A 19,478-nucleotide genomic window follows, 5' to 3' on the forward strand; every position below is an offset into this window, starting at 1 on the left:
GAGAGGAGCAGACACACCGATATTGAAAGCACCGTTTAAAGAGAAAGCTACATCAGCATGACAGGGTGAACAACTCGTCCTCAAGGGCCACCAGCAGGTCATGTTTTCAGGATATCCCTGATACAGCACAGGGTGGTTCAATCAGTGGCTCAGTCTGAGCCACCTGTGCTGAAGTAGGGATATCATAAAAACCTGGCCTGTAGGTTGCCCTTGAGGACTGGAGTTGGCCACCCATGTCTTAACCCCAGTCTGTCTTGAAGAACTTTGATCCCACAGCAAGGTAAAAAGCTTCAGAACCCAAAGAACCGCAGAGGATAACCTAGCCTTCCCTGCCAGGGGTGGGCTGCCGAGCTGCTAATCGATTGGGGCCCTGCGCTACATCCATATGGCAGATGTGTTGAATTAAACCCTCACTGCCAAAAGGGGCCAGCGGTGTAACGCCAAGAAAGGGTTAGTGATGCCATATGGCTAGGTGACTAAAGACAGGTACTGTAGCTATTATATGCAGTGCTAAAGTCTCCATGGACCTCTGCAGTTTCCTGTGACTGCAGTGAGCTGCATATCAAGCCTCGGCATTATTAATGAAGAAAATGCTGATGTGGGGATTATCGCCCAGGCATGGGTTGCACAAGAGCAAGGCTTGGTGGTGCTGTGTGGCACAGCTGGCTGCGCTAAGCACATGGCCATGCAGTAGGGAAGCCCCAGTGCTAATGTGGCTGGGTGGGGGTGAGGCCCTCCAAGGCTGGCTTCAGGGAAAAGCAAATATTCAGAACAAAACCCACCCAACCCCCCATAGCGCTGAGGCCAATTAGTACTTATAGGAAGCATTATTTGTAGGTGTCACAAACCCAGAACTACTTGAGTGTCAAACAGACCTTCAGTGCACATAAAGCAGGCGGGGATCTGTCATTATTCCTAGTATGAACTTGGCTTTTCCTACATTTAGTTTAACCCTTACAGTGCCCCCCGACACATGTATTATTAATGCTTCACTTGGCCTATATGCAGCAATAGGAAGCAGTGTGTGTGGCAGGACACATGCCAGGGACAGGCCAATGCACCTGGGAACATAATGCAGAGACATGCAGCAGGGAAAGGGTTAATACACGACTGCGATACAATAGTTAGGACTTTAAGGTTGGGGGTAATTAATAACAGTGCGAAGGAACCCTCTGCCAGGTAATAGATTAATTCACATGGGTGATTCCCACATGCACCCAGCAGCCCCAGTTCGTCCCGGTCCTCACCCAGTTGGAGCTGCGCGGTCTTGTCGGCCACCTCCTCGGACATGTTTCCCGGTGTCACTGACTGCCGGTTGCATCAGACTGCTGTCGCTGACTCTTGCTCGGTGCGCATGCGCGGGAGATGCGCCTGCTGGGATGTCACGCCTATTCTACACGATGCCCTCCCGCTACGCTCTGTGCAGTCTTGATGGGCGCGAGAGCATGAACCCACCGGCGGCCATGTTTGTTTCTGGCAAAACCTCTTGTCACACACAGCCAAGCGGTGACATAAAATCCCTGCACAAATCAGGGCGGTTTCAGTACATGTCTCATACAGAACAATTATACTTTTATCAGGAAGTTTAATTTAAAAAAAAAAAACTGTGTGTGTGTGTTTTCTGCATACAGAGTACATTTTGTTTCTGGAAGGTACATCAGGTACGTGTATGCATGAGCCAGTAATATATTGCAATGCAAGGAGGTTGCTCTAAAATGACTTTATATAAAAGAAAACATTTTTTTTAAAAACATTTTAACAAGCTTGTTATGAGTAGGGGATTGGGGGTCCCTGCAGTCTCATTCAAACTGATTGGGACTGCAGGGACCCCTGCTGTGTTAATCCGATGGGCCATTAAGAATCTCACAGAAATGTTGCAGCAATGTTGATACATTTACTGTGAGACTGCCCCAGAATTTAAAAGGCAAGAGTTCTAAGGCCCGGGCCATAGAGGTGTGGGGAGAGCGGAGGCGCGCTAACGCTGAGGCTCGCCTGCTTCAGTCAGCGCGATTGCACAGACTTGCAGGCAAGCCAGCGTGCGCGGGGGGAGCCGGGGGGAGGTGGTTGGAGGCGGGGCAGTGACGTCGCTGGGCCAATCGCCCGCGACGCACTGACGTCAATGTCACGGCGCCGTGACGTTGACGCAGCTGTGCTGTGATTGGAAGTTTTCAGCCGACAGCGCGCTGAAAAACAGCTTCGCGCTCGGCTGAAACCTCCAACTCTTCAGCAAGCCTGCGTACGCTCGCGTGAGCCCCCTCTCAAGGCTTCCTCATTGAGGATGCAGTAGCTCAGCGCGGAGCGTCCGAACGCCTGGTCAATCTATGGACGCAGCCTAATAATCGTGGCTGCATCTGTACTACCAAAAGTGTACTCATCGCTTCACAAAGAATACAGTACAGTACAGGGAATTATAATAATACATGAAGCGCAGCAAATAAGACAATAGGAAACTAATGCCCCGAAGAGTTTACAATCTAATTGTGCGTCTAGTGCTGTGCACAATTACAGCGTTCATTGATGTCGCTATTTTTTGTTCTTTTTATTTTCCGTTATTTGGCGCCTTTGTCACACTTGGCTTTTCTATAAAAGAGAATAATATTGATTTGCAGAGTGGCTCAGTGAGTAAAGACACTGATTGGCACTGAGTTTGACGCAGGAACCTGATTCAATTCCCAGTGTTGGCTCCTTGTGGTCTTGGGCAAGTCACTTTATCTCACGTATTTATCCTTCAGGTGTTGTATATCCATGTACCTGTGTCTCTGATTTGCGCCTTTTGTACTTTGTATTTTCTTTGGGGTGGTGTACACCCATTACATTGTGGCAGCACTCATAGACATCATTGTAACACTATTTTAAACCAGTTTTGCGCACCTTATACTTTATATATATATATATATATATATATATATAAAATCAGTTTGAAAGAACCACAAGCACTCCGTCCGAATCAACAAAATACTGGGTGCAAATCCTATAAAATAATTTAGGCAATACGATACCGCATCAAGATGAAATATCAGAGGCAGCACTCCAAATGGTAATCAAAATATTGTATTGAATCAACAAGACATCATTCCAATGTTTCGGTCCTCAAACGGGACCTTTAGAAGGTCCCGTTTGAGGACCGAAACATTGGAATGATGTCTTGTTGATTCAATACAATATTTTGATTACCATTTGGAGTGCTGCCTCTGATATTTCATCTTGATGCGGTATCGTATTGCCTAAATTATTTTATATATATATATATATATATATATATACATATATATATATATATATACATATACATATACATATATATATATATATATATATATATATATATATATATATATATATATATATATAGTGTTCGACAAATCACCCAACCAAATAAATCTACTCGCCACCTAGTCCTGCCCCCAACCCCGCCCCTAGTCCCGCCCCCAACCCCACCTTAAAATAAAATATATAAATAAAATACATTTAATAAATTCCTAGTCAGAACAACATTCGTTTTTTGACATAAATGTATTTATTGTATTACATTATACTACAATTAGTCCTTGTTACGTGTGCGTGTGTGTCGGATCTAGAAATAAAAGCCAGATGTGAATGACTAGTTTCCTGAACCCCTTAACCAGTGTCTGGACGTCCCCGTTTCACAATATCTAAAGCAGCAATCCCGCGTGGGATCTTACCTGATCCGCAGTCCCTCAATGTCCAGGTACCCTCACTCCCGCAATGTTATACATTGGAGGGGATGTGTTCCCTACCTGTCTTCCGATGTCTTCCGTGTGAAGCTTGAGTCAGATATGGAAGAAAGCAGTATAGGTTATTTCGGTGTAGTATAGGGCAGTTAAGATATATAGGGTAAATAAGTGATCCAGAAACAGAGTGTGAGACAGACACAGAGAGGGGGTGAGAGAGAGAGAGGGGGTGGGAGAGAGAGAGAAAGGGGGTGAGGAGGTGAGAGGGAGAGAGAGGGGGGTGAGAGGGAGAGGGGGGTGAAAGAGAGAGAGAGGGAGCGAGAGAGAGGGTGAGAGAGAGATGGAGAGAGAGGGTGAGAGATGAAGAGAGAGGGCGAGAGACAGGGGGGTTGATTGGGTGACGGGGTGATTGCGTGACGGTTTGATTGGGTGACGGAGTGATTGGGTGACGGAGTGATTGGGTGACGGAGTGATTGGGTGACGGAGTGATTGGGTGACGGAGTGATTGGGTGACGGAGTGATTGGGTGACGGAGTGATTGGGTGACGGGGTGACGGGGTGATTGGGTGACGGGGTGATTGGGTGGGGGGGGGTGACGGGGTGATTGGGTGGGGGGGGGGGGTGATGTGACACTTCTGGTATCCTACACACACACACACACACTCTCCCATGCATGCATACACACACACACACTCCCATGCACACATACACACACTCTCCCATGCGCACACACACACACACACACACACACACACACACATTCTCCCATGCACACACACACACGACAGGGGGAAGAAGAGGAAAGGCCGCGCGACCGAGCACCACCACCACTGCCCCGCTCGCCCCCAGCGACCATCTCCCGCCCTGTGCGGGCAGCCACGGTACCGTGGGGAAGCGGAGACCAAGGAGGTAAGGGGGGAACACCCCCGCTACCATCTCCAGCCCCGTGCGGGGATCGGGGGGGAAGCAGGAAGTGGCGCGGGTATTGGTGGGAAGCGGGTATTAAGGGGGAACACCTCCGCCCCGCGCGGGGATCGGGGGGAAGCAGGAAGTGGCGCGGGGACCGGGGAGAGAAGGGGGGAACACCCCCACTACCATCACCCGTCCCACGGCGCGGGTATCGGTGGGAAGCGGGGATTAAGGGGGAACACCTCCGCCCCACACGGATATCGGTGGGAAGCGGGAAGTGGCGCGGGGACCGGGGAGAGAAGCGGGGATTAAGGGGGAACACCTAGGAGGCAGGGAAGGAGCAGAGGGGCTGCAGGATGGAGGATTAGAGAGTACTTACTCTTTAACATATTTCCGGCCAGAAAGAATGGCCGCTCGTTGGGGGCGGGCTCATATAGAGCCTGGCCGCGCGCCCACAAAGCCTGGGAGCGCGTGCCAATCAGCTGTCAGGTAGGGGATTTTTTTTTAAAAAAATTTTAGCCAGCGAGAGCAGGGAAAATTTCTGCGCGAGCAGGGAGATTTAAAAAAACAAACACGTGTGCAGCTTGGGCCAATATTTACTCGCCCGGGGGTTAAATCCACTCGTCCCGGGCGTGTAAATGTTTAGGATTGTCGAACACTGTATATATATATATATATATATATATATATATATATATATATATATATACAGTGTTCGACAAACCTATACATTTGTTCGCCCCGGGCGAGTGGATTTAACCCCCGGGCGAGTAAATATTGGCCCAAGCAGCACACGTTTGGTACTAGGTGGCGAGTAGATTTTTTTTGTGTGGCGAGTAGATTTTTTGGTGATTTGTCAACCACTGTATATATATATATCTGTATATATCTGTATATATATATATATATATATATATATATATATATCTCCTCCCCACTCTCTCTCTCTCCTCCCATCTTTCTCTCTCCCCCCCCCCAATCTTTCTCTCTCCCCCCCCACTCTCTCTCTCCCCCCCATCTTTCTCTCTCCCCCCCCCATCTTTCTCTCTCCCCCCCCACTGTCTCCCCCCCACTCTCTCTCTCCTCCCCACTCTCTCTCCCCCCCCCCACTCTCTCTCCCCCCCCCACTCTCTCTCTCCCCCCCACTCTCTCTCTCTCCCCCCCCACTCTCTCTCTCTCCCCCCCCACTCTCTCTCTCTCTCCCCCCTCACTCTCTCTCTCTCTCCCCCCCCACACTCTCTCTCTCCCCCCCACACTCTGGATCTCTTATTTACCCTATATATCTTACTTGCCCTATACTACACCGAAATAACCTATACTGCTGTCTTCCAGATCTGACTCAAGCTTCACACGGAAGACATCGGAATCCCCCCTAACCCAGAAGACAGGTAGGGAACACCTTCCCTCCAATGTATAACATTGCGGGAATGAGGGTACCTGGACATTGAGGGACTGCGGATCAGGTAAGATCCCAGGCGGGATTGCTGCTTTAGATATTATGAAGCGGGGTCATCCAGACACTGGTTATGAGGTTCAGGAAACTAGTCATTCACACCTGGCTTTTATTTCTAGATCTGACATTTACACACACACACACGTAACAAGGCCTAATTGTAGTATAATGTAACTAGAATAAATACATTTATGTCAAAATGAATGTTGTTCTGACTAGGAATTTATTAATGTATTTTATTTATATATTTATTTTAAAGCGGGGTTGGGGGCGGGACTAGGGTTGGGGGCGGGGACTAGGGGCGGGGTTGGGGGCGGGACTAGGTGGCGAGTAGATTTTTTTGGTTGGGCGAGTAGGTTTTTGGGTGATTTGTCGAACACTGTATATATATATATATATATATATATATATATATGTAATAATAGGGAGTGAAGGGGGGAAAAAGGGTGGTAAGCTCTAGCTACTGTCTGTGATACGGTGCCAGGGGTGAGAGGATCATTGAACGTACAAAATACCTGCCTAAACAAGTAAAAGAACCCCCTTTTCACAAAGCACTCATATTGGGATTGGTACAAGAAAGTTAATTAAAAATACCTTTATTAGTGTATATGGGTATAATAAGTGAAATACATAAACACTCAACACAATTAAAATAAGTATTAAACTAAATGTCTCTAAGTCTGAATCGTAGACTACTAGAGGTTGGTATTGAAGGAATATGATGTATCTGGCACCATGTGCAATAAAGAGTTTTAATATCGCAGTGTGAATTGGATGGGGTGCCTCAGTGTGATGTGTGTATTGTAGTTGAAAGGGTCTGGTGTGTGTTACATAAGTAGAGGTGTCAGTCACACCGCTTTCAAATCACATCTGATTAATATGTGGTTCAATGGTAATCTGTAATATGTAATATAGAGTTAAAGAGACCGTCAAAGGGTTAATATATATCCTTCAATGCAGCGCTTGATAAGTTAAAATGACAAAGAAAAAGGCTACTATGTAGCTAGGGGTGGTGAGGCTATATTGTGGGAGCTATTACTGTGTATCAATATTATAGTAGATTCCCCCTGGTCAGTAATTTTTCCAAGGTTATAATAGCCTCACAAGTGTTCAAACCAAATTAATGTAGTGAATAGATAAATACATAATGAAATGAATCACTGCTCGTATCCCCTGTGAAGGTGGCAAGTGTGTGTCTGAATAGGCTTGCTGGTATACAGATAGAAAAAAACTGGCCAGTTGGAGCTCGGAGTGAAGCTGCGGCTATTATCCGCGCTCTCTAGACAGACGTCGCCGCACCAATACACGTGCTGACGTCACAGAGGACAGCTTGTCTAGAGAGCGCGGATAATCAGCCGCAGCTTCACTCCGAGCTCCACCCTGCAACTTCACTCATAGCGGTGTTTACTAATACACCATGACGGGCGGAAACTCAACATAATGTCGCCACTCGTGAGCAGAGAATAAACGCTCCGAGATAGCAGCCCCAAATAGTACCCTTGTATTGTAGAGGGTACTTTACCGAGCGGCCTGCAGGGCACCATTTCTTTATAATATCTTAGTGTCTATACGCAGCAGACAGGGCGTACTCGCCCTATAAGAATAAATGTGAAACCATCCACATAAGCCTGCAGAGATAGAGTGCTTCTTGTCCTACTAGGCAGCTGAAGTAAACACCGTTGCAACTGGCCAGTTTTTTTCTATCTGTATACCAGCAAGCCTATTCAGACACACACTTGCCACCTTCACAGGGGATACGAGCAGTGATTCATTTCATTATGTATTTATCTATTCACTACATTAATTTGGTCTTGAACACTTGTGAGGCTATTATAACCTTGGAAAAATTACTGACCAGGGGGAATCTACTATAATATTGACTACACAGTAATAGCTCCCACAATATAGCCTCACCACCCCTAGCTACATAGTAGCCCTTTTTCTTTGTCATTTTAACTTATCAAGCGCTGCATTGAAGGATATATATTAACCCTTTGACGGTCTCTTTAACTCTATATTACATATTACAGATTACGCATTGAACCACATATTAATCAGATGTGATTTGAAAGCGGTTGTGACTGACACCTCTACTTATGTAACACACACCAGACCCTTTCAACTACAATACACACATTCACACTGAGGCACCCCATCCAATTCACACTGCGATATTTAAAACCTCTTTATTGCACATGGTGCCAGATACATTCATATTCCTTCAGATACCAACCTCTAGTAGTCTACGATTCAGACTTAGAGACATTTAGTTTAATACTTATTTAATTGTGTTGAGTGTTTATGTATTTCACTTATTATACCCATATACACTAATAAAGGTATTTTTAATTAACTTTCTTGTACCAATCCCAATATGAGTGCTTGTTGAAAAGGGGTTCTTTTACTTGTTTAGGCAGGTATTTTGTACGTTATATATATATATATGCAAATATAGCCGTATGCTCATCTGCATGTCTTAGGCAGGTCTGCAACCCCGCCTTTCCCCCATTATCACCCAGCATACAGCACTTCCACTGCAGCAAGGGGATTCTGGGGAAATGACATGGAAATGAGCACACGAGTGTCACTTTTTGCCTCAATAACCATTTTTAACATGGGTTCCCTAAAGGCTTAAGCTTGCTGCATGGTCACAGCTTCAAGCACAGCCAGGTTAAGGTGCATACCCAGAAAACCACCCACAGACAGCTGTTTCGACCTTGATGGGTCTCATCAGTGTGGGGTTGATTTTACTGGGAATGCAAGAGAGGCTTATGGGATAGGCCAAACCATAGGCTGCAGGGATGTCCCGGGGACCTGACTTGTTGGGAGGGCTTGGGGGCTGGAGATGAGCACGTCTGCCCTAGAGAACCGAAACGCTGAATTTGTGTGTTTTACCACATAAATACGATTTTTGAACACTTACTTTCATGTTCTGCATCCTCTTCTTCCGGCCTTTGGTTTGGGTGAAGTATATTTTGTATATACATATATGTGTAAAATCATATTAATGTTGTACTTTAATGTTAAAGTCCCCTGCGTGCCTGTGTATGTCATTATGCTTTCTCACTTTCTGCCCCACACCTCTGGAATGCCCTTCCCCTCAATACCCAACTAGCACCCTCTCTATCCACCTTTAAGACCCACCTTAAGACACATCTGCTTAAAGATGCATATGAATAGCACTTGATAATCCTGGACACGATACATAAAGCTTGGCCCCCTGCAGACGCTCTTACTAGAACTCCCTCCTACTGTCTCTGTACGTTCTCCCTACCTACCAATTAGACTGTAAGCTCCTCGGGGCAGGGACTCCTCTTCCTTAATGTTACTTTTATGTCTGAAGCACTTATTCCCATGACCTGATTTATATTATGTTATTTATATGATATGTATTACTACTGTGACGCGCTATGTACATTTATGGCGCTATATAAATAAAGACATACAATACAATACAATACAATAATACTGAGTTAAGTTATGGTGAGTAAAAAAAGTGACAAAAACCCTCCACAGGAAAGCAAATATGCAAATATAGCTGTATGCTCATCTGCATGTCTTAGGCAGGTCTGCAACCCCGCCTTTCCCCATTATCACCCAGCATACAGCACTTCCACTGCAGCAAGGGATTCTGGGAAATGACATGCAAATGAGCACACAGTGTCACTTTTTATAACCATAACTTAACTCGGTATTATGGTTTGGCCTATCCCATAAGCCTCTCTTGCATTCCCAGTAAAATCAACCCCACACTGATGAGACCCATCAAGGTCGAAACAGCTGTCTGTGGGTGGTTTTCTGGGTATGCACCTTAACCCTGGCTGTGCTCGAAGCTGTGACCATGCAGCAAGCTTAAGCCTATAGGGAACCATGTTAAAAATGGTTATTGAGGCAAAAAGTGACACTGTGTGCTCATTTGCATGTCATTTCCCAGAATCCCTTGCTGCAGTGGAAGTGCTGTATGCTGGGTGATAATGGGGAAAGGCGGGGTTGCAGACCTGCCTAAGACATGCAGATGAGCATACAGCTATATTTGCATATTTGCTTTCCTGTGGAGGGTTTTTGTCACTTTTTTTACTCACCATAACTTAACTCAGTGTATATATATATATATATATATATATATATATATATATATATATATATATATATATATATATATATATATATATATATATATATATATATATATACATACACACACACACTTTTGTATTACAGCAGGGCCCAACTTTTCGGCGATCCACCGATACAGCGGTGCTGAGAAGGGGGCCACCATGTCCGCGCATGCGCAGAACGGGCAGTATAGGGGTCGCGCATGCACAGAACGGGCCGGCCAGGGGTTGCGCATGCACGGAATGGAGGGGTTTCCTTCTGTCGCCCATGCGCAGAACAGCGCATTGCCGGTCTGCGCATGCGCACCTAACGAAAATCGCCAGTTCCACTTTCCGCTGATTTTCACTTTCCGGCGGGTTCATTTGCCAGCTTGGGTAAGAATGTAGAATTATACATTGTTACATGCTTTACTTATATTAAAAAAAAGGGGAAAGTAGTATTGCCGCTTAAAACTAGATAATAATGAAATCATCCTTGTTGAGCATTAATCATAATGAGCATCTAAAACAGCACCACAGTTCCTGATTGGTGCATAATTCTGATGAAACGTGGAGACAGGATTTACATGGTATGATGGCGTAGCTATTGCTCAGGGATTGACCCAGAGAAAGTCTTTTTGAAGTGAAACTTCTTTAGTGGCACCTCTGATGGGATAAAACTGGATAGATGGGGGGCGAAATGTGAAACGGAAGTGACGTCACGTAATGGATGCCGCTCCGCTCACACGCCGCCGGCGCCGCTCCTAAATCGCCGCCACACACCTCACCCTCCCACACACGCCTCACCCTCCCACACACGCCTCACCCTCCTAAAACTGCCGCTGTTACGCCGCCCGCTGCCATGCCGCGCGCCACGCATGCGCAGAAGCGGCTGGCAGCGGCGCCGTTCACCGCCCACTGCCATGCCGCGCGCCACGCATGCGCAGAAGCGGCTGGCAGCGGCGCCATTCCCCGCCCGCTGCCATGCCGATGGACAGGAGGAGGGAGGCTGCCGCCGGCACCGCCGCCGCTCGTAACAGCCTAGGAATAGGGTGGTTTGAGCGCGCCGCCGGGGGGTGGGGAAGGGGGGAGCTTGAGCGCGCCACGCATGCGCAGAAGCGGCTGGCAGCGGCGCTGTTCCCCGCCCGCTGCCATGCCGTGCGCCACGCATGCGCAGAAGCGGCTGGCAGCGGCGCTGTTCCCTGCCCGTTGCCATGCCGATGGACGCGCCGCTCCTAACAGCCTGGGAATGGGGGGGTTTGAGCGCGCCGCCGGGGGGTGGGGAAGGGGGGGAGCTTGAGCGCGCCGCCGGGGGGTGGGGAAGGGGGGAGCTTGAGCGCGCCGCCGGGGGGTGGGGAAGGGGGGAGCTTGAGCGCGCCGCCGGGTTGTGGGGAAGGGGGGAGCTTGAGCGCGCCGCCGGGGGGTGGGGAAGGGGGGAGCTTGAGCGAGCCGCCGGGGGGTGGGGAAGGGGGGAGCTGCTCAGAAGACTCAGACTGAGCACCCCGGGTCCGCAGCTCCGCCGGGGGTGGAGGGAGTCAGGAGAGAGGGGGCAGGACACAGACAGAGAGACATACGGTGTGTACACACAGAGAGATACACATACACTGACAGACACACACACACTGACATACACACATTGACACACACACACACTTACTCTGACGCACACACACACACTGACTGACACACACTTACTCTGACGCACGCACACACTCTGACGCACGCACACACACTCTGACACACACTGACGCACGCACGCACACCCCAGTGATGTACCGAACACAGCCCCTGAATGATGTGCCTATTCCTTCCCCCCCACTGTGAGCTCCCCCACCCGCTCAACATTCATGATGCTGGTACTGCTGCCAATAAACACATACACACACACACTGACGCATGCACACTTTGACGCACGCGCACGCACACTGACTGTCACACATACGCACGCACACTGACTGACACACATACGCACGCACACTGACTGACACACATACACACACTGACTGACACACATACACACACTGACCGACAGAGAGACATTCACACAACACAGAGAGAGAGACATACACTGACACACACACACACACACACATTGACTGACACACACACACACACTGACTGACACACACACACACACACACTGACTGACACACACACACACACACACACACTGACTGACACACACACACATTGACTGACTGACACACACACACACATTGACTGACACACACACACATTAACTGACACACATGCACACACTGACACACATGCACACACTGACTGACACAAATACACACACTGACCGACACAAATACACACACTGACCAGTACAGATACATACACTGACCGGCACAGTTACATACACTGACTGACACACACACAAACAAACACACATACATACATACATACATACTCTCTGACTGACACACATACATACTCACTGACTGACACACTGACACATACACTGACTGACACATGTGTGCGGAGCACGCGCGTTATAAGTCAATTTCTGTGACAAAAGTCAAAGAAGTTTCACTTACTATGCGCGTGCCCAGCACACACAGCTTTTTTTGTGTCTCCAGAGGCCAGAAATTCTCACAGATGCAACATATTATACAGTATATACTAATCTGGATGGAACAAGTACACAAAAGATCACACAAGGATTCACTCCAGTTAACTCCTCCTACAGGCATATCCGCATTAACGTACGCAATGGGACCGGAGCATGTATGTAAAGCGAAAATGTACTTAAAGTGAAGCACTACCTTTTTCCCACTTATCGATGCATGTACTGTACGGCAATCATCATATACGTGCAGAACTGATGTAAATAACGCATTTGTAACAGGCTCTATAGTCTCCCCGCTTGCGCACAGCTTCGGTACAGGTAGGGAGTCGGTATTGCTGATCAGGACGTGCTGACAGGCACATACGTGAGCTGCCGTTTGCCTATTGAGCGATATGTACTTACCTGCGAGTGTATTTAAAGTGAGTGTCCTTAAACCGGGGTATGCCTGTATATAGTGCATTTAAAAATACATTTGTTACAAGACCTAAATATTAAAACAAATAAAGTTAACTATTCTATATCTATTATACAGTATTCGCAGTGGTTGAAGTAGCTTAAAACAGTAGTGGTCCTGTGCCTGACCTACATTTATTAAACATTGGAGCAAAGCTATTTTGACTGATGTTTATGATGTAAAACTAGTAAGGGGAGAGGCTTTTTAAAAGTAATCCTTTTAGCGTTAAAGGGAAGGTGGAACAACACATTTGTAAATTTAAAAAATAGTGCTTAATGGGTGTGAAATAAAAAAGTAGTCCTACTCCTTACCCAGTAGTCATACCTCGACCCGAGTATACTTTGCTTTCCAACGGCAAGGGTTGAATATAACATTAGTCTTGAAACCAGACCAGTCTTTGGCTTTTCTATTAGTGCTAACATACCACTCACCCTGGTAATATGGTGAATAGCAAATTATTAACCCTTTTTGCTTTCAGGGGCGCCTGCAGTGTTAATAAACCTGCTATTATTAGCCAATGCTATTCCAAGCTGCTAGCACTGATTAGTGAATCTACACCTATTAATGGCAGCTACCATTTTATCCACTTTTGATTTCATTTTAAGGACAATTAAAATGATATTTGCAGAATAAAATATTTTCTTTCAATACTTGTTTCACATACAACTTGTATCTCAAGGGCAAAACAGACTAAATTGATGTAATATGTATATTTTATTATCATGTAATCAAACGAGATATTGCAGTTTTATAATGTGCTTGCAAAAGTAATGCAGAAAATAAATAAGCATTAACCCGTATTATTTTTAAACAATTTGAAGTACATCGAAACAGTTAAACAGCATTAATATGTGTAATACAGTATGTATTGGCGAGTTTTAAAAGCCCCCTCAAATACAACCAAATATTTGAGAACCTAAATTATAAAATATATTGCCACAAGCCAAGCTTGTTGTTGAAATGCATACCTTTCCAGCAGATGCATTGGGTAAAAAAAAAAAAAAATATATATATATATATATATATATATATATCTATCATAGACAAAGAACAAAAAGCACTACGTCATAATAGTCACTGGTGTGGGTGCAGATCCTATAATGAAGAATAAGCAATACGATACCGTTTGGAAACGAAATCAGCAGGCAGCACTCCAGAATTGAACAAACAAGTGTATTGAAAAAATAAACCACTGCACCACCTTGACAAAGGTCCCATTCGTGGACCGAAACGTTGGTTCTGTGTTTATTTTTTCAATACACTTGTTTGTTCAATTCTGGAGTGCTGCCTGCTGATTTCGTTTCCAAACGGTATCGTATTGCTTATATATATATATACTGTATATATCACATATAATATATATTTTGAATTAAGAATAAATCTTCCTTTATTAAGTCCAGATGGTTTCCGTACCAGAGCTACAGAAAAGTATTTTCCTTTCCGATTCATACATTTGCTCCACTTGAGGTGGTTGCCTGTGTATCAGTCTTTGTTCCGGTGCGATCTTCCATTTCCAATGATGGCTCCACTCTGTTTCTCTTGTAGATTCCGTAGAACTACAAATTGTAAATTATCTTATGTAAATTGTGAAATTTTCTTTTGACACATTGTGAAGAAATTACATTATCTTAAAGCAGAATTAATACTGTCCCTTGTTAATGAATAATTGATTTGCCATACTTTGAATCAAGGTTTCTCCTGGAGCATGACTGGCCTGTCTAATTATACCTGGTCCTTGCCTCCCTTTCTCTTGGCTTAACTGCGGGAATAATAGGGCCGCCTATAAAATCATTGCCAGCAAGCCAATCATCAATGAGAACTTTACTGTTCGGCAATGTTCTTATTGGCTCAGGTCACACAGAGGCGTCCAGGTATTGAATCATTCTCCCAGAGGTGAGACCCGCGAGTCATGCTCCAGGAGATCATATTCAAGGAAGTTAATTAGATTTTGAGGTGAGGGGCAGGGGAAGGAAGATTGCTGCTTTAACTCCTTTACGCTCAGGGAAGCCTGCATATTTCTATAAGAAAAAAAATACCACACCTTGCAAAACCCACTGGAAGCAAAAATGAGATCGAAGAATTAAGAAATGTAAGAAAAAAAAGTGTGTGCGCCGAGCATGCGCATTGTAAGTGAAACTTTTTTGTCTTCTGTTACTGTTTTGTCACAGAAATTGTATTTGTGACGGTGCTGTTTTTAATTAAAAATCAAAACACAATTTCAGTGACAAAACGCAAAGAAGTTTCACTTAGAACGCGCGAGCTGTGCACACACCTTTTTAGCTATTTGCACTTTTATATTTATACTGTGAATTCCTTGTGTTTGTTTGTGTCTCTGTGTGTGAATGAGTTTGAGAGTGAGAGGTTATGTGGGGTTACTGGGGGGGGGGGTGACCTGGGTGGGTGACTGACTGACCTGGATGAGTGACCGACCTGGGTGGGTGACTGACACACCTATGCAGCAGAGTTCAGTGTGGGCTGATCACTTCTGGGGCCTAAGAACGCACATGCTCTGCACACAGCCCGTTTTAGCTATTTACACTTCTATATTTATACGAACTGTGAATTGTGTGTGTGTGTGTGTGTGTGTGTGCGTGTGTGTGTGTGAGAGAGAGGGTGTGTGGGGGTGGGTGAGTGACTGGCTGGGTGACTAACTGACCTGGGTGGGTGTCACAGGAGACCAGGTTTTTTTAACACATTTATATTTTTGGGATCATTCACTTGGCAAAACAAGATGGTGGAACAAAATTACATTTATTCGGGTAAACCCACGTACACAAATACAAAATACAGACGGAATATACACACTTACTGGGGTCGGAAAACTAGACTTTCCTAGGTGCAGGGCGCCAGCTTCACCAAAGGACTTACCCTGTTCACTCCACGTCACTGAATAAGCCTAGAACACGCAACATTATTCCTCAGAACCGGCCCTCAGCTAGGTTTAGGATTCCCTGGCAACTCAATGCCTAGTGCTTTGCTATTGCAAGCAAAACACCCGAGAACCCCTACCAGCGCTTCACTGGACCAAGTTCCAAAGTCACCTGTAAATCTGAAGACAGAGAGAGAAATTTCTGATTGGGTAGTCCCTTGCATCTACCCCTTGCATCTGTGTCCTATGTTTAACATGGGAAGGTACGGTCCACCACTCAGAGCGTGGGAACTTTTCCCACCAGCCAATAAGAGCGGGGCTCATCTGGCTGATGATGTCAGAGGAAGGGGCGTACCTTCCCCCCCAGCCCACTCATGGATACCTGCTGGGTAGGCCTCAAGGTGTCTGGAGAACAAATATGGCTTTTGGGCCTATTCCTCTTCCGCTCCTTGCTACCAAAGGCACGACATCTCTGGACATCCGTGTCAGGGCCGCCAACAGAAATCATGGGGCCCAGGACAAATGAAAGGAGCAGGCCCCCCACCACCCTCCGAACACATAGTGCTCCTACCACGAAAAAATATTTTTTAGTGCGCAACTTTTACTTAACGGTTTTCTTCTTATTGTAATACGGAAAAAAACATTAAAATGCAATCTGTTTATTTTTATAATTTCAACAAAAGACAGAAGACTGCCTGCCTTGGTGGGTACCTGACTGCCTGGGTGGGTGACTGAGTGACTGGTTGGGTGTCTGAGTGACTTGGAGGGTGGGTGACTGAGTGACTGGGAGCGTGGGTGACTGGGATTGAGTGACTGGGTGGGTGACCTTGACCGGGTGGGTGCTGCTTCCTGCCCCGACTGACGCTTCTCCGCCCCTGCCCCCGATATCCCTGCAGCTCCTGCCCGGACAGGAGGTAGGCTCGGGAGGGTGCGGGAGGTGGGTGGCTGGGGCGGCTGGGAGGGGCAGAGACTGCGGATTCCGCAGCTGGAGGCGGCCGCGCAGGGGAAGCTGGGTTGGTGCACATGCGGGGGAAGCTGGGTGGGCACGCTATGGCGCTTGCCCTCCGTTCCACGTTGGGAGCAAGGGGGAGTGGGCCTACAGGCACAGGCCCGACACCCTGTTTTCCCTGCGCATATGCGCCGGGACCTCACGGGGCCCGGGAAGCCAGCACCCAAAAGCCAATGAACAGGTCAGGTTTTTTCTATACTTTACACGGGACTTCCATAGTTACCCCCTCCGTCCTTATGTATGGACGGGTACCCACACAGCCTACACTGTTTGCGGGGAGCCATACCGGTACCTGGGGTACCCCCTGAACCAGGGACCCCCTTTTCTATTATACTAGAACATATTTCACCATGGCTCACTTTCCTTCCCAGAGGTGATGCTGAAGTAGGGTACCCTAGTGGTGAGTCACGGTTACGTTTTTAAGGGGAGATATTGATGGGGCCAATGTGCACACATGTATCCGCAAATCATGCCCGATTGTCAGATACTTTTACCAGGGAACCGGTAACTTTGGTCCCTGACCCTGTATGCACATTCTGACAACAGTTTCCCAGCAAAATCCCCCTTAAAACTCATGCATCCAAAATCCCTGGTTAAATTCCCCCATAAAACTCATGCACCCAAAATCCCTGGTTAAATGCATGCCCGGAAAGGGTAAAAATGCAGAAAATACGAAAATACCTCATTTTGGGCACTGTACAAATACAAATGGGGCTAACTATCTGGGTTCCCTAACATGGACCCTTGCCCCCCTGCTCCCAAAGTCCCTTTCTGCAGCTAACTCCCTATGGGAAATCACACCCCCACACTAGGCATCCCTTGGACATAACCCTGCAGGGGACCGTAACATGGGAACAGAGATACATAAAAATACATTGTTTTATCCTACTGGACCCAAGAGATAACTCCCTTGGCGCCCATTACCCACGTTTCACAGAGGTAGCCGGCCGGGCTTAACCTTTATTTGGAAGGCCAGCCGCCTCCTACTGTCACAGTGGGTGACTGACACACCTGTGTAGCAGAGTTCGGTGTGGGCCAGGCAGCTGATCTCTTCTGGAATCCTGCACATGCGCATGTCACTGGGCAGGCCTGCGAACGCACGCGTCACCAGGCGGGCCTGTGAACACACGCCTCACCGGGCAGGCCTGCGCACGCGTCACTATGCGGGCCTGTGCATGGCGCCGGGCGGTTCTGCTCATGCACGCGGCGCTGGCCACGTCGTTGCTGCGCATGCGGATGGGAAAATCAATATGGGCTTCTGCACATGCACAGTATGCCCAGCACAGTTAACAGCCTCCTCTGCGCATGAGCTGCCTACAACCTCCGTGTGATGCTCGCGAACAACAGTAGCATGACGTCCCTCCTCATTTGCTTTTCTCCCACATGTTCCCCTCCTCACCAGCTTCTCCCTCACATGCTCCCCCTCCTCACCAGCTTCTCCCATACATGCTCCCCCTCCTCACCAGCTTCTACCCACATGCTCCCCTCCTCACCAGCTTCTCCCCCCACATGCTCCCCTCCTCACTAGCTTCTGCCCCACATGCTCCCCTCCTGACCAGCTTCTCCCCACATGCTCCCCTCCTGACCAGCTTCTCCCGACATGCTCCCCTCCTCACCAGCTTCTCCCCCACATGCTCCCCTCCTGACCAGCTTCTCCCCCTCATGCTCCCCTCCTGACCAGCTTCTCCCCCACATGCTCCCCTCCTCACCAGCTTCTCCCCCTCATGCTCCCCTCCTCACCAGCTTCTCCCCCACATGCTCCCCTCCTCACCAGCTTCTCCCCCACAAGCTCCCATCTTCTACCCAACACCCTTCTTCTCTCCTACATGCTCCCCTTACCCCTTCCTTTCACTTCTCTCCCCCCTGTGACGGTAGGGGGTTACCAGGCTCTCAATAAAGGTCAAGCCCTGTTTTGGTTACCCCTGATCCGTAATAAGGGTTCAAGAAGAGTCAGCTCTTGAGCCCAGTAACTGTTTGTGCATAAACTATTATGTGCAACAATAAATCATTTTATGTGTTTTTGCCTTTCCAGGGATGCCAGCAAGCAGGGATTGCTAGGGTATGAGTTTCGGGAGGGGGGGAGTTTGCGGAGAAATTGTTGTCAAAATGTGCCTAGGTAGTTGGGGTCCGAGTTGACGGTTCCCTTAAAAATGTACCCGAGAATCATACCTGATTCTCGGATACATGTAGGCACATTGTCCTGGCAATATCTCTCCTTGAAAACGCTTGCGTGACTCACCGCTAGGGTTCCATGCTTCTGCACAGCCCAGAAAGGTAAATGGGGCAAAGGGATGTAAAGTGTCCCTATACTATAACTATAAGGGGTCCCTAGGTTAAGGAGGATACCCAGTTAATGCCCAGGTCACCCAGAACCTGTATTGGGGTTCATGGGCACTCCAACCATAAGTATAAGTTTGTAAGGGGACT

The 19,478-nt window shown here is 47.3% G+C and overlaps 1 protein-coding gene across 2 annotated transcripts in view; it reads right to left on the bottom strand.

Annotated features, from left to right (window-relative positions):
• NARS1 (asparaginyl-tRNA synthetase 1) overlaps positions 1-19,478 on the bottom strand; it is a 58,718-nt gene that overhangs the window by 30,314 nt on the left and 8,926 nt on the right. Inside the window, exon 4 of one of the 2 annotated variants that reach the window (XM_075587050.1) lies at positions 14,587-14,729. In XM_075587050.1, coding sequence (XP_075443165.1) covers positions 14,587-14,729 — 143 coding nt within the window. Of the gene's footprint in view, positions 1-1,247; positions 1,404-14,586; positions 14,730-19,478 lie in introns of those variants that run through there. The other variant, XM_075587058.1, reaches the window with a different exon arrangement.

This window comes from Ascaphus truei, chromosome 1 (assembly GCF_040206685.1).
Source record: "Ascaphus truei isolate aAscTru1 chromosome 1, aAscTru1.hap1, whole genome shotgun sequence".
NCBI classification, from domain to species: domain Eukaryota; kingdom Metazoa; phylum Chordata; class Amphibia; order Anura; family Ascaphidae; genus Ascaphus; species Ascaphus truei.